A 14924-nucleotide genomic window follows, 5' to 3' on the forward strand; every position below is an offset into this window, starting at 1 on the left:
CAGACAGTTTGGTGGGATGTCCATGCAGACAGCCATCACAGTGCAGGAACAGATGGCCAAATAATAGGGGCAGGTTGGAGCAGGGTACTATGGGCTTCCCCCAGAGTATACTGGCCAGTGGAGATAAGGCCTTGAATGATGTACAAAGAACCAGTCAAAAAATGGGTGATGGTGATCATATAAACCTTCATTATTTGAGCTTCAGGGGTTCCTGAATGCATGTTGATCAGTTAACATGTGTGCAATGAGGGACTTTTTCAAGTGGCCTAATCACCTTCTCCATTTCACAGGAATGATTTAAAAGTATGCAATTTAAAATCTAACCTGTGTAAACAACCAGACGTTTGGTATGTTACCCTCAGTACAGAAAACTGGTGCATCAACTCATGGCCCCAGTAACATGCAACAGGAATTTGCCAGGTCAAATCCTTCCCCAGTCAAACTTTACCGAGATGGCCTTGGGCAAGCTGGCCTTCTCTCAGCCCTAGAGGTCCTCTTCCCCAAACTGCATTGTTTGTATAATGCTTCCTAACTTATGTTAAAATGGGGAAGGATTTGAAAAGATTACTGAAATATGAAGGGACCCTGTTTGCATTTTGGTTGCTGCTTCGAACATGTATGAGTGGTTCATTGAATGTCCAGCTTCCTATCTAATATCCAGTTGCTACACCCTTTAGTCCTATGCCTTGGTTTCCATCACTGTCATTGTCAGTAACAGAATACTTAGCAATTCCCTGAAATAGTGGGCTTCATTGAATCCACTCACCCAGTGTCACTCAATTCCTAGCTGTTGTGGTATCATGTGTATGAAAAACACTGGGGTTGGAAGTGTGTGTATGTATGCTCATTTAGATAGGTAGATATGCATACACACACATAGTCTGCTGCAAGCCACATTGTAGAAAACACTGTAGTTGTGTGAGATAGAAAGTGTGTGTGTGTGTATCCAACTCTCTGAGTGGGATAGACTTTCCTCCTTCTTAATGCCCATCTTTTGAAGCCTACCAGTTCACCTTATGTACATTTCAGATTTTATGCGAATAAGCCCTTACGTCTAAAAGGAGAGGCGTGCGACTTTGTCTGCCCATCTCTCTATTGCCTTCTTTATCAATCCTCCTGGAGTTTGTGATACCTGGATGCCACCTGCTCTTTTGCTCCTCTTTCAGCACCTCACTCTTTTTCCTCTTCAGCCTTCCACTTGGATTTTCTATGCTAAGATTTCAGGTTAAAACCACCACCAAAGCCACGGAGATCTTTTTCAGTATGAAATCCACCCTTCATCCACTCACCCTTTTCCTGTACCATTCTGTCCCAGCTCCTTGTGTTTGCCCTAAAGTTAATGTTTAGCCTCCCGCCTCTATTTGTCTCTGTGCTCCTCCTTTTCCTTTAGAGAATGTGAGTGGGTGGCATGCAGATAGTCAGGAAACGTTTTCTTGATCTTTATCTAAGACGTTTCTCATCATTCAGTTTCAAAGGGTACTCATTAGAGTTAGAGCAGGAAAGAGTTGTCATTTGCTCAAGCGAAAGGATTCGGCCAATTTAAATCCAGCGCTGCTGCACAAAAAGCACTTTATTCATAGTTCCACATGACCACTATCATGTTGTCAAGAGTAGCTGAAATCCCGGGGTTGTTTGACATCACTGCCATAGTTTGCACGCCAGGCGGATCTGCATTCTTGTCAATTTCGGGATTCGTGTGGACTAGTGTATGGTGTTATGCAGCTTTTAAAACATTTTATAACATTTAAAAAAAACATTTTAAAAGTTTGGAACACTTTGTAACATATGCTCTTCTAGAATTGCACAGAATTAAAACAGAGAGGGAGATCATTTAGATGTGGAAAAAGAAGCAAATGGTAACATATGCCCCTCTACTGCACATCATCCTCTCCTGAAGCCGCTTGGTTTTTTAGGAAGAAGAAAATGGGAGTGAGGAAAGAAGGAAGAAATGATGAGATACACTTATTCTGAAGCCAAACAAATTTCAGCAGAATTGGACTAAACAAGCAAAAGAAAAAATGGAATATAAATAAGGAAAGGAAAGTGGAAAAGTGACTATAAGCAGTTTTATAGAGCATTGAAATGCTACCCTTTTTTGCTTCTGTATGTATACATCCCATATTTATACACTGTAAAACCTCTTTTATGTATCTATTCATCTGCGTAAGAGTTGGATTACGTACAATCAAAAAACCATCCTACTTTCAGCAAACTTCCTATATGATTTAAGCCCAACCCTACCTATAAAAGAATATAATACAGAAGCTATGCTGTTTCAAAACTGACAACAATAAAAACCTCAGAGATTATAAATATTTGTGCTTGGGCACTATAAAGCTAACATTATTGACACTGGGTAGACCTTGAGAAAGGCATTCCCTAGAATGGGTTTCACTACTAAAAAGTCTCTTTCTGGTCCCTGTTCCTATGGTTGAACAGCAGTCCACACAGAGGTGATTTCAATACACAGGATAATTTGTACAGGATCAGGTATTTTTTCAGATGCCTGTACCCCAAGTCATATAGGGATTTAAAGGCTACAGCTGCACTGAGGAAATGACACAGTTGGACACTGCTTTAACTGCCATGGCTCAATGCTATGGAATTCTGGGACTTTGCCAGAGAACTCTAGTGCCACAATGAACTACAAATCCCAGGATTCCATAGGATGGACCCATGGCAGTTAAAGCAGTGTCGAACTGCATTATTCCTGCAGTGCAGATGCATCCAGAGTTACACATTGGCATTTTTATCCATGCTTACAAATAGGATGGGAGCCAGTGAAGTTCCTGAAATACGGATGAGATGCGCTTATCACCAGCCAGGCCAGTGTTTTGAACTTATTGCTATCCAAAGGCATTCCCAACAAAGATTACAGCAGTTATTACTAGATATTACCATAGTATTAATACATTTGGAATAACTAGAGTCCTCTGGTCTTACAACAGAACTTGTCTAAGTTTATGTATAACTTATACAAGCGGGGGAGGGATGTAGTTGTTGTGGACTACAAATGCTGCTCACTTCTCTTGGCCGTTCCTTTTTTCATACCCCCATACCAGCCCCTTTCAGCTTTTGTAGGCTATTATTATTGTATGCTCTCCCTACCTCTATCTATGCATCTCAGCCCCATTTCCTTTCCAGTTTAATCCTACCATTCACAGTATTTGGGTTCCACAGAATGGGAATGTATGCATGTATACTGAGACCATGTCAAACTGACTTGTTGGTAGGTACCCTGTTCAGAGAAATTGCATTCTTCCCTTGGGAACTTTTGAAGCAATTGTGAGGAAAGGGATCTTTTGTGGTCCATGGAATTAAATCCTTTCCCTTAATCCTGTCTTCCTAAACATTACCTACAAATGCTTGCATCTCTGTAGCTTTGAGACACTCTTTACCATACATTGCAAGTCGTCATGCAACATCCCTGTTCTCAGAATATAATCTATATCCTGTTGGGGAACTTTTGAATACATTTAGTCTGATTTCCCAATTCTTTGTTTTTAAAAATGGAAGGAATGTGATCTTGAGACAGAGGGAGATTGCGAACCCTGGATGAAAATCAAGCAAATCCCCAAAGGGTCTGGATTCAGATAGAATTTGGTGAGGATAGAGAGAGAACTTCACATTTTTTGGTACTCGTGAACTCTTCTGTTTGAATATTTACATGAAGAAAACACGCTGAAAGAAAAGAGCCCCTGATAAATAGAGCAGTTTGGGATTTCGTCATCTCTGTTGTTGTACACATTGGCCATTCTGTCTTCTTTCCTTCCCGCCCAATACAAACTCTGTCCAGCAACTTTGCATTGCAGGAAACATCTGCTTGGAAGGAGGGAGGGCCAAAGCTAGGTTACTCCAGGGCATTGGCCAACAGAATAACCCAGAGACCGAAACGTAAAACATGTGCAAGTCATTTTGGTGTCTTTTCCCCACCCTCTCCTTCCATGAGATTTTTTTTTAAAAAGGAATAAAGCTGCCTTTTAGAGAAGAGACGGAACAAGGAGTGTCCAGGGCAGTCACTGGACTGAGTCCAGACATAGCTGTGTTGTGTACACTGTGCATGGAGGAAAGGTCTGCAACCGGACTGACTCCTTGCTGCTCCAGAGATACCAATTGGGTTTGAGAAGTGGTACAAGCCTGGATATTAGAACTTAGGTGTTTGAGGTTCTGCTGCTTTATTGCCCCAAGGAAGACGTGGTTACTACTTTCCCATTACAACTTTGCCATCTTGGAGCTGAAATGCAGTCCTGTGGGTAGCTTCTGTGGGCACTGTTGTTATGATCTGCTCTGAACATTATTGTTGAGATATATTTGGCTGAAGATATCAGCGCAGCATCGTGGCAAGACAGCTGGACCAGCCAACAAACTTATCTGAATGAACTTGTTTGCTATGGACTGTCTTGAGAAGTTCCTATCCCTTTTGGATCTGAAAAGCCACATGTGAGGGGAAATACAGATGTGCAGTCCGCACTTTTCCAAGCAACCAGCCACATCTTTTCATAATTTTGGTCGCAGGCCAAAGAGTTAAGAGTATTTTGTTCCTGAAGTCCATGTGCCACTAGCGATTAAGAAAGAAGAGTGGTGAAACTGGTGAGGCACACTGGTGTGCTATCATGGATACTCTGTCAGAAGGTGGGGCGGTTTGGAGTCTTCTCCTGGATCTGGAGGACAAGAGACTGCTGTGGTACCTGGAGTGGTTGCATGATTTTTCCGAAGGTTATGAGAACTCTGGATGGGAAGAGATTCCAGCTGTGAGTGTCTTCTTCTCAAATCCATGCCTCATGCTGATGTTCTTAGGCTCCTTTTTCTACCCGTTGTTCAGTCTCTGTTGACAATATAGATTTAACCTATTGAGATGTTTTTAATATGTTGTTGGTGATACCTGTTGTTGCTATCTTGTATCACTTTTAGCTGTACACCGCTGTGATCGAATTTGGAATTTGGAATAGCGGTATATAAATAAATATTATTGTTGTTATTATTATTATTATTATTATTATTATTATTAACCTAATTTTTTCTTTTAACTTGCAATATTTTTTCTCCCAAGAAATCACAAGCATAGAAATTATGCAAAATTCCATAGCATTCCCTTATCCTCTTGTGTGCCCCATACCTTTAATAAATGAGAGTAGATGATGCAGTTGCTCCAACCCCCTAAGTTATTATTATTATTATTATTATTATTATTATTATTAAAAATTGATCCAGATTTCTCTATATAAATAACTTAACTTTTACTAGATTTCTCAGTATACAAAGTCATCTGAAAGTTAACATAATTTAAAAGCCATTTTATGGCCTTTTGGCATCATTTGATCAAGTAGCAAATGCTGGCTGTTTGCAGTTTGATAGCTGATATTGCTCTCGCTCTCTCTGTGAAAGTAATACTAGCCATTACTTTCATTCCAACTGACATCACTGAAGAAGGCAAAAGTCAAAACATCTGATTTACAACTCATATAAATCCCTGTTATTGACAGTTTCATTAAATGTATAATAATTGAATGGCTGTTTGAATCCTTCGGAGATCCAAGTTCTACCTGTCTGCAATGTTGTTTGGTTGCCATATTCATAGGGTGCACACGGTTATCATTAATACTGACTTCTTGAAATGAGAGATGCTGTAGTTAAGAGTACTGTGGTTTGAGAAGAAAAGAGAGATACTTGTTGCATGCATAGATGGCTTTTTCTGTTTGAGCAGAGAAAGGTTTTTGCAATGCATGAGGGGTTGTAGATGGCTGAAACGCATACTCTAGAGGAATTTCGATCCTGTCTTTGTGTGTGTGTCTGTGTGGAGAGAAAGAAAACTGCATTAATAGTTGTTCCTGTTCTGATATACTTTCCTTCTTGAAATTGCTTCTTGCAATTCAGTCTAGTTGAGTAATGAGGCTGGGTCTCATGTCTTTTGTATATCAGTCCTGATTCCAAAACCCACCAGAGACAGTGAAGACCCAATAGTAGCAGTTCAGGTTTGAAGACATCTGAGCTGTTGCTGGAGAAATCAGTCAGAGATGCATCTTCCTATAGGCTTGTTAATAGCAGTTTTTTAAGCAGCCCATAACCTACTCACAATATTGGGTTTCTTTTTGGCTGAACCAGAACTGGCCTGGACAATCCACAACTATAAACATGTTTGAGTGATGGACATACCTTAGTGGACATCCATTTGGTCTGGGGTGACCAGATGTCGTAACCGTTAAAGGAGGACAAGGCACCGCAAAACGTAGGATGGTCAAGAAAAACGTAGGGCATCACAAAATAAAAGCTGCAAACTCTGCTATAAATATCAATTCATGTTTCTCAGTCCTGCTGAAAATGGAGGACATTTTGAAGTTCCTCCTGGACAGAAAGTTGAAATGTAAGATGTGTCCTGGAAAAGGAGGTCTGGTCTCACTAATCTGGTCATACTAGTATTCATCCTATTAGAAAGATTCAACTGTAGTTTTACTAGACTAAACTACCAACAAGGTTGTGGAAGTCTGCTCCACTTGCCAATGTGCGGATGTATTTGAGATCCTGTACTTGGGGTACCGAATAGCTACTATTTTTCTAAAACATATCCACCTTAAGAGAGATTTCCCATGGCTATCACTTGGGAAAGGCAGACTCTCTACTATACCATCTCCTTGTTTTACTCTTCAGTCTCTATAAAAGCCAGCGTTGCCTGATGAGGCTGTTAAAAATGAGAAGGTCCCATAGGGGTTTTCCAGGAGTTGCCAACAGATTCTTAGAAAAGAGAGCAAGCCTAACGTCAATATCTTTCAGGTCCATTAAGTTTCAAAAAGGCATATACTAGCTCCTAAAGTTTCTCTTCTTTAAAGAGATGAAAATGTGGCCGCAGCCATGTCCATTGTCCGTATGAACGCCATCCAGTGATGGATCTAGAAATCTGATGATAGTAATTGCCTTCCTGAAAAACCTAAGTATTTTAGAATAATAGTAGTGACAAGTGAGTTTGATAACACAAAGAAGGACCTAGCATAGCTACAGTCACTTTGTTTGTGTCCTTTCTTCAACTTCGTGGTCCAAACAGATGCCTTGCAATTTCTACCTTTTAATTTATCAACGAATGCTTGCAAATGAGGGTTTTCTCTGGTAAAATGTTTGGGAGGCTTTGGATGCAGATGACACCCAATCCTTTCTTAATACTGTTAGGAACTGTGCTGTGATCTAAATGGAATGGAATGACCCCTTCTGTTTTACATCCTCCTGATAAAACTATAGTTCTCTTCTACGTTTCCTTCCTAATTCACCACCATCTGTGCTCACCAAACTAGCTCCTGTCCCCCATTATTCACATCTGAAATTGGATAATACCTACTGCTTTTTCATGTTTAGTTATACAGTATAATATTCCTTCCCTGTACTTTCCCCTTGTGGACCCTTTCTCTGGCCTTCCGTTAACTTCCTTTCTTTCTAATGGAGCCTCCACTCTTTGCAGGTGCTGAGTCCAACCTACAAGCAGCGGAATGAAGACTTCAGGAAACTCTTCAAACAGCTTCCCGACACAGAGCGCCTCATAGTTGGTAAGACCTCCGTCAGGATTTTCCTACTCCTGTGCAAGCAAATAGTTCACTACAGGCTTATCCAGAATCCCCAAATCCAAATTACTCTAAAACCCAAAATGTTTTTCATGGATGGTTGAGATAGTGAGACCTTTGCTTTCTGATGGATCAGTGTACACAAACTTGGTTTCATACACAGAATTTTAACAACATTGTATAAAATTACTTTCAGGCTGTATGTACAAGGTGTATATGAAACATACTCCTTATACTCCTGTATATGTCTAGACATTTTAGTTAAAAAACTGACCCCCAAACCCTGGGTTTTTAACTCTTTGCGACTTGTGTCTGATGTCTTGGGTGTGTGTGTGCAACTACATTGTAGAAATAATGTAGTTTGGCACTGCTTTAAGTGCTGTAGCTCCATCCTATGGAATCCTGGGATCTGTAGTTTTACATGGTCTTTAGCCTTCCCTGCCAAAGAGTGCTGCTGCCTCACAAAACTACAAATCCCAGGGTTCTGTTGGATGGAGCCATAGCAGTTAAAGTGATGTCAAACAGCATTATATCTACAGTGTAGATGCACTGTAAGATAAGGTAGAATACTACATTTAGTGCAGTTTTTAAAGATTTGATTCAGCAGTTTATCCACTTTACCTCCGTTGGCTCCGTTGGTTGAGCTAAGGAAGCTAACTGATGACATGTCTAATAGACGACATGTAGTTTCAGAGGAATGTGTCTCTTTCTTAACTTGAAATATAATCAAACATGAACATTTTTTAAAAAATTAAACCTCTTGAATACTTTTGGAGTCAAGATGGATCAGATACTATTCAGACAATTAACAAGTGTGTGATGAGCTCTTGCAAAGCAAATAACTGAGTTGGCCTGAGCGGAGAGGTTCAGGACCCAGCTGGGATGGTGAGGGTGAGGAGGGTAGCAATGCATGAATACTTTGCTTTCCAGTGCACTCCCAATCCCATTTGGGTTATCCGCAGTTACTATTTACTTTCAAAAAGTCACTCACCAAATTACATGAATGACATTTCTTCCAGTCTGGCCTTAGAGCACAACATTATATCTTAAAAACACCAAGGAGGACTTTGATCTTTAGAGCCACACCTCTAAGAGCAAGGACAGGTTTTGCTCTGCTAGGACTTGTTCATCCAGAAAGCCAAGTGTTGAAGGAATTGGTCTTGAAAAAAACTCTGGGAATTGGAACAAAATTCTCCTGAAAACTGAATACCTTAAAGTTTATGGTTTTGAACGGGGGATGTTGCGTCATGTTGTACGTAATGACAGTATAACTATCAAGAAGGCTGGTTATGGTAGGACAGTGGCAATCGTAGACAGAGAAGATTATCTACAAAGCAAAACAGTTGAGTACAGATTGTGTTCTGTGTGGGAAAGACCACACAAGATGTAAGTCCTGTCTGCAATGGGAAGGGGCAGCCTGGAATATCCTCATCTGATCGCATTAAAGGTTTGCTCAGCCACATGGCACATCCGCCAACACCACTGGTTGCTTTGCTCTGAGTTCAAAATGAACCGTCAGTTCATACTGATAAATCTCCTCCCATCTGTTTTCCTTAATTCTTCCCCCCCATCGTCTTTCCCTGCTATTACTGTATAGCTTGAAAGCTTGTTGGCAGGGCTCCACTTACAGTACATAGTTGGCTGCTCCCAGGTGTATTTAGGCTCTTCAATGTTTATTACTGATGCTTATTCACTTCTCCGCAGATTACTCCTGTGCACTTCAAAGAGACATTCTCCTGCAGGGCCGACTCTACCTCTCTGAAAACTGGATATGCTTCTACAGCAACATTTTCCGTTGGGAAACATTGGTACGTTTACCTCCTCCTTGCCTGCTGCCAGCCCTCTATGCCCTAGTACTTGTTCTGGAAATGCTGTGTTTGGGTCCCTACACCTTATCTTTATGCTCTTTAACATTCTGGTTGTCCATTTCTTGGGACAGTTGACAGTCCGTTTGAAGGACATCTGCTCCATGACCAAGGAAAAAACTGCACGGCTCATTCCTAATGCTATCCAAGTTTGCACTGACACTGAAAAGGTAGGTTCCATAACCCTCCATTCTTGATTCTTCTGCCGAGAACAGAAAGTTCCACTGAAGGGCAGGTAACTTGTTAGGTAGAGTTGGATCCAGGAATGGACTAATACTGGAAAGAGACAGTTGAATTCCACAATAGTGGAATTTGCTGCCACCAGATGTATTGATGCCCACCTGTTTGCACAGCTTTCAAAGAGAATTAGACAAATCCATGCAAGGTAGGACTTCCACCTTGGTGTACTAAATACACCAGGTACTGGAGTTATGTGGCCTCATCGATGTTGTTCAAGTGTAACTCCCAGCAACCCTATCCAGTCGACCCAAGGATGAGAACTGTTGGGATTTGTAGTGCAGTAACACTTGGAGGGCCACACAGTTCTCAAACCGAAAATGAATAGGTGGTAATGACCAAGGGATGATTCATTAAAAAGTGTGTTGATAGTTGTGTGGAAGAAGGGTAGCACATCATAAGCTGACTGTTTCATACGGAAAGTTAAGTATCCATATCAATTGGCAAAAAGAACACTTGAATCAGTTTGGTGGCAAACATTCTGTTCTGTGGACCACCCTAGCAGTGGAAAATTCAGTTTACAAGTCCAGCTTCTCAGCTCCCACATCATTTGCTAAGAAAATAAGAAGCTGCAGTTCAGTTCTTTTTGTCTTTGCCAGCATACTTTTAGGTAACCTTCCTAACCCCCTTGATTCTTTGCTCTTCACAGCACTTTTTCACTTCCTTTGGTGCCCGAGACAGAACGTACATGATGATGTTCAGGCTCTGGCAGAATGCCCTCCTTGAAAAGGTACGGAGACATGAGGACACTTCTCATATAGATATAAACCTATCTCCGTTTGAAATATTTATAGCCATCCCTGTAGCAGTATCTTCCCGAGGCTGCCTTCACTAACAAATAGCACAACAGGAAGACATACAGGCAGTAACACATACTGAAACATCAGAAGTAAAAGCACTCACAAAGGGGGATAAAGCTAGCCTCAGCTGATGCCAAAAAAGAAAAGAAAAAAACAGATTGAGGTGAGAGAGGTCACTGTCTGTCACCAAGGAGACATTGCTGTATATACCAGGTAAACCTGCCTAATAAATACATTCCACAGATGCCTAACCATTCTGCCCACCTATCTCAGAAGATGGAGGTATTTGGAGAAGGTCTTCCAATGATTTCTATGAAACACCCGGCCCATGTGGAAGCAACCATTAAGTCAGGTTCTCAGTCCCCAACTTGTGTAGAGTTTTAAAAGTGCATACCAGCGCTATGGATTTCATTAGGAAATGGAACAACAGTTAATGGAATTAGTATGCAAAGGAATCTTGTAGCACCTTTGAGACTAACTGCAAGGAGCTGTTACCAGGAGCTTCCATAGACTTGAGCCTACTTCCTTAGGTCCCCATGCCTCTGAGGAAGTAGGCTCATGTCTACAAAAGCCCAAGTTCCTGTCATTTCAGTTATTCTCAAAGATGCCACTGATTTTCCAGGCAAGCATGGCTACGTCTTTGAGTTAGTGGAGTTGTTTTTCAGAAGCCCATTCCCAGTTCGCTCTCCCAGACTATGAACACCCTTGAGGATCTGTAGTGCCAAATGCTTATCCTGTTCGAGAAAGATGCATACTTCTTCATTATTATTTTAAAATAATACTATCCCCCTTTTGGAACAAGCAAGCTAAAAATGACAAGCTCCTGCCAAATTCCAACCACACTTAGAAATTTTATGGCCTCGCTTCAGTGATGTGATTATCACATGTATGCCTGCGCACATCCTAACAGCTGTTTGGCTTGCTTTTCAAGGAAACCATTCTCCTTTCTATTTTTCTCCTATAGGACTATGAGAATATATGACCTTTTCACGTATTAGTTTTTGAAATTCCAGCTGTTTGTAACAATGGAGGCTTTGTACTCCATGTAAAATCACAAGGGAAATAAAAACAACTCTCCTTTCTTTGGTACATCTGTTGTGACCCTAACTGGAGAAAGCAGGCCTGACCTCATTTATGTGCACCATATTCCCATTCATAGTGGATTTCTGCAATGTATTCTGTGTGGAGTCCTTTTGAAGTATCAACTGATACAGAATGAGTATACTTGAGTGTTCACTGGGGGTTAATAGTCAGACCATCATATTACACCTGTACCATTTCTGGGTTTAAACCAGAGCACTGATTTTGACCTCAAAAAGTTGGGTCCAGATTATTTGAAGGCGTTCCTACATTCATATGGATCTTGCCCATATTTTAAACTTATCGAAACTTGCACCTAACATTAGGTAGAGAAAACTGCTCATTATCAATGTTTGGAGTTATAAGTCAAGTTTTGTTGGACTACTTAATTTTCATCACATTTTTAATGGGAGATACTAGCTTAGCCTTTTTCTTTTCCCAGCCCCTGTGTCCAAAGGAGCTCTGGCACTTTGTCCACCAGTGTTATGGTAATGAATTAGGGTTGACAAGTGATGATGAAGACTATGTGCCACCTGATGAGGATTTCAACACGATGGGGTAAGCTTAGTTCTCCAAAAGAATGTGCAAAGCCACTTTCAGAGGGTGCAGATACAATGAATGGACTGCAATAAACAATCCTTTATTGTATCATCTGAAATGTTAGATATCTGGCTATGTCCTATGAGAAGGTTGCTTGTTAAAAATTTGGGGTACACATTCTCAGCCAAAGTCATGCACAGTCAGCCTCACATAGAAGTAATCTGAGACCAGGATTTTGCTATGGGAGTGTATAATAGCCAGTTTGTAAATCTACCAACATGGACATTAAGGTAGAAGGTTGGTGTAACAAAAAGAAAAAATGGGAAACAATCTCTGTCTTGGAGTTATTTGAAAAATATTTTGCCATGATTCTGCTGCACGAGGAGGGGAATAGTTTTATTCCAAGGCAGACATTCTCCTTAGCTTGTGGAAAGATGTGGGGCTGAACTAAATTTGCTTGGACCCCATTTGTTATTTTAGTTACTGTGAGGAGATCCCAGTGGAAGAAAATGAAGTGAACGATAGCTCCTCAAAAAGCAGTGTGGATATCAAACCTGAGTCAAGCCCCCAGCTCCCCAAGAAGTCTGTCACCAACATCAGCACATTCACACCTACAGGAGGCAATGAGGCTCCAGTCCCGGTAAGTATTTCTGCCTTCCCAGCTCTGCATCTCTTATCTAAGACAATACAATTGGTTGGGAGGTAGAAATTATTTTGTCTGTGCAGAAATATATCCCAGGTTTAATTTTGGCTGCTTTCTCATTCCATCTCCCCTTCTGCTTTCCACCATTAGTTCAGTGGGTCAGGCACATCAAGGAATTCGGTTGGAGCTATTAAGTTTATTTTTCTTTGTCATCAAGGCCAGGCAGCCAGAGTAGATGTTTTGGGCTATTTTAACAATCTTGCTGGGTGTTTCAGTTCTCTCTTGGATCTTTGCTGCAAACATTTCGTATGTCCCAACACAGTCAGTTGACAAAATTCATGAGTGCAAATGTCACCTTATTTCAGTTGCCTTCTAGTGCAAGGTTACAACCTTTAAACAACAAAAAAAGTGTTACGGTAAGATGCTTGCAGAGGATAGTGGGCTTGTTAGGTACATGATCTTTGAAAGTGGAGATGTCATTACTTGAAATTGGGATCCCTACCTCCTGTGTGCAAAACAAGGGTTCTCTCCTTGATCTTTGCAGATCACACAGATAGCATACAGTGATCTGGTTGTGCAAGAAAATGTTCTGCATATGCTCAGAGGCACTCAAACCAATTCTCCATACTTGATCAATCTGCCACTTATTGGTGTATTTTAATCAGTGTCCTCTAGCTGAAATGTACATATCATTTTTTCCTTAATTTTAACCTCACTCCTTCCCTACCTTTTATAAACAAGTTGTTTGAAGGATAAGTGAACAGTGTACATGTTGATGGCAATAGGAAAGGGAAGAAAAGAAGAGAAAAGAGATGCCAACATATGAGAAAACATTACTGAACATATTGAAAGATTAATTTCCTGTGCAGTCTTTCCAAACCTGGCAATTTCCAGATGTGTTGGACCCTTGCCATCCTCCAGCAACAAATGTATTATGGACTTTTTAGTCAAAATGAACAGTATTAACAAAGGGGCCAAACACACAGGACAAAATAAAGCTGCTTCGGTTCATGTTGGAGGCATGCCGTTTAACTTATGCATGCATCCTAAGATGCCAGAAGTTGCGCCAAAGCTATGCTCCATTCCTAAGGACTAGAACACAGCTTTGGTACAGTTTCAGGCCTCTTAAGATGTCATTTAAAAAGCATATTGCCAAAGTGACCCAAAGCAGCTTTATTTTGGCCTGTCTGTTTGGGCCCAAAGATTCTGAGAACATGATATTTAGCTTTATCATTTGATTTAACCGATATACATATTCTTTGTGGTCTCTGTACAGTCCCTTTATAGCTTTGCAAGCAGATATAAATAAGGGTTGCATTGGATCCCAGACAGATAAAGCATTTTATACCCTCCAGCTTCACAACTCACAGATTTCTCTTAGATGCATACAGAAAGGGGATTGCCACATTTTTATTTTTAGTGTATGCAAATCTTCTCCATTTCATAGACAAAACTGGGGAACCCGTGTATTCAAACTGTTCAGATTCACAGTAATGAGTGAAAGACAGTGGCACCAGCCTTCAAGTAGTGATAATGTGCTCTTTCTTAACACTCTTTTAGTATGAAGGAGTAGTTCCTGAGGAAGAGGAAGTTGTGGTCATCCCTACAGAGAAAGACCTGACAATTGCAAACCTCCTAGCAGACAAGATAGAAATCATTGCTCCCGTGAATTCCCCATCCTTGGACTTCAATGACAATGAGGACATTCCAACTGAGCTCAGCGATTCCTCAGAAACTCATGACGAAGGTGCATGGCTGGAAACTGCAGGTGTTGTGCTGGGGCTGACTGTTGCTGTAGTGTCCTTCCCATCCCTGATGCCACAAAAGTTGATTTACATGCTTAAACGTTAATGAACTCTTCTCTCTCACTTAAGGTTTCTTGCTGATTTCTAGCTAAATTCCTTTACAACATTATTGGGTGAATGGTTACATACCTTGGGCCCCATTCAGTAGAGGCATTTCTTAGTCAAATCCCATCAATTCCAGTAAGACTCACATAAGAGATCATCCCTAGTGTGGTATAATTGACATTAGTGGAGAATTTCTCCTGAGCCTATTGCTGAGGAAGCCCATCATATAGTGGAGGTGTTAATGTTAGTAATCCAAATGTGCCAAGTCATCTCATTTGCTACTAGTAAAGTTTTGTATTTTGAACTGATTTCACAAACACATAACATATAAAGAATTAACATTGGCATTGGTGGGCTAAATAATT

The 14924-nt window shown here is 40.8% G+C and overlaps 1 protein-coding gene across 21 annotated transcripts in view; it reads left to right on the plus strand.

Moving 5' to 3' along the window:
• The window catches only part of GRAMD1B (GRAM domain containing 1B), a 120510-nt gene that overhangs the window by 88700 nt on the left and 16886 nt on the right, over positions 1-14924 (plus strand). For 16 of the 21 annotated variants that reach the window (XM_089537470.1, XM_089537471.1, XM_089537473.1 and 13 more), the window contains 7 exons: positions 7445-7529; positions 9249-9352; positions 9484-9579; positions 10296-10376; positions 11969-12084; positions 12547-12706; positions 14270-14477. In XM_089537470.1, the coding sequence (XP_089393596.1) occupies positions 7445-7529; positions 9249-9352; positions 9484-9579; positions 10296-10376; positions 11969-12084; positions 12547-12706; positions 14270-14477 (850 nt within the window). The remainder of the gene's footprint in view (positions 1-7444; positions 7530-9248; positions 9353-9483; positions 9580-10295; positions 10377-11968; positions 12085-12546; positions 12707-14269; positions 14478-14924) is intronic. The other 5 variants (XM_089537475.1, XM_089537472.1, XM_089537474.1 and 2 more) reach the window with 1 other exon arrangement.

This window comes from Sceloporus occidentalis, unplaced genomic scaffold, assembly GCF_023333645.1.
Source record: "Sceloporus occidentalis isolate IW3139 unplaced genomic scaffold, rSceOcc1.0.p SCAF_9, whole genome shotgun sequence".
Taxonomy (NCBI): domain Eukaryota; kingdom Metazoa; phylum Chordata; class Lepidosauria; order Squamata; family Phrynosomatidae; genus Sceloporus; species Sceloporus occidentalis.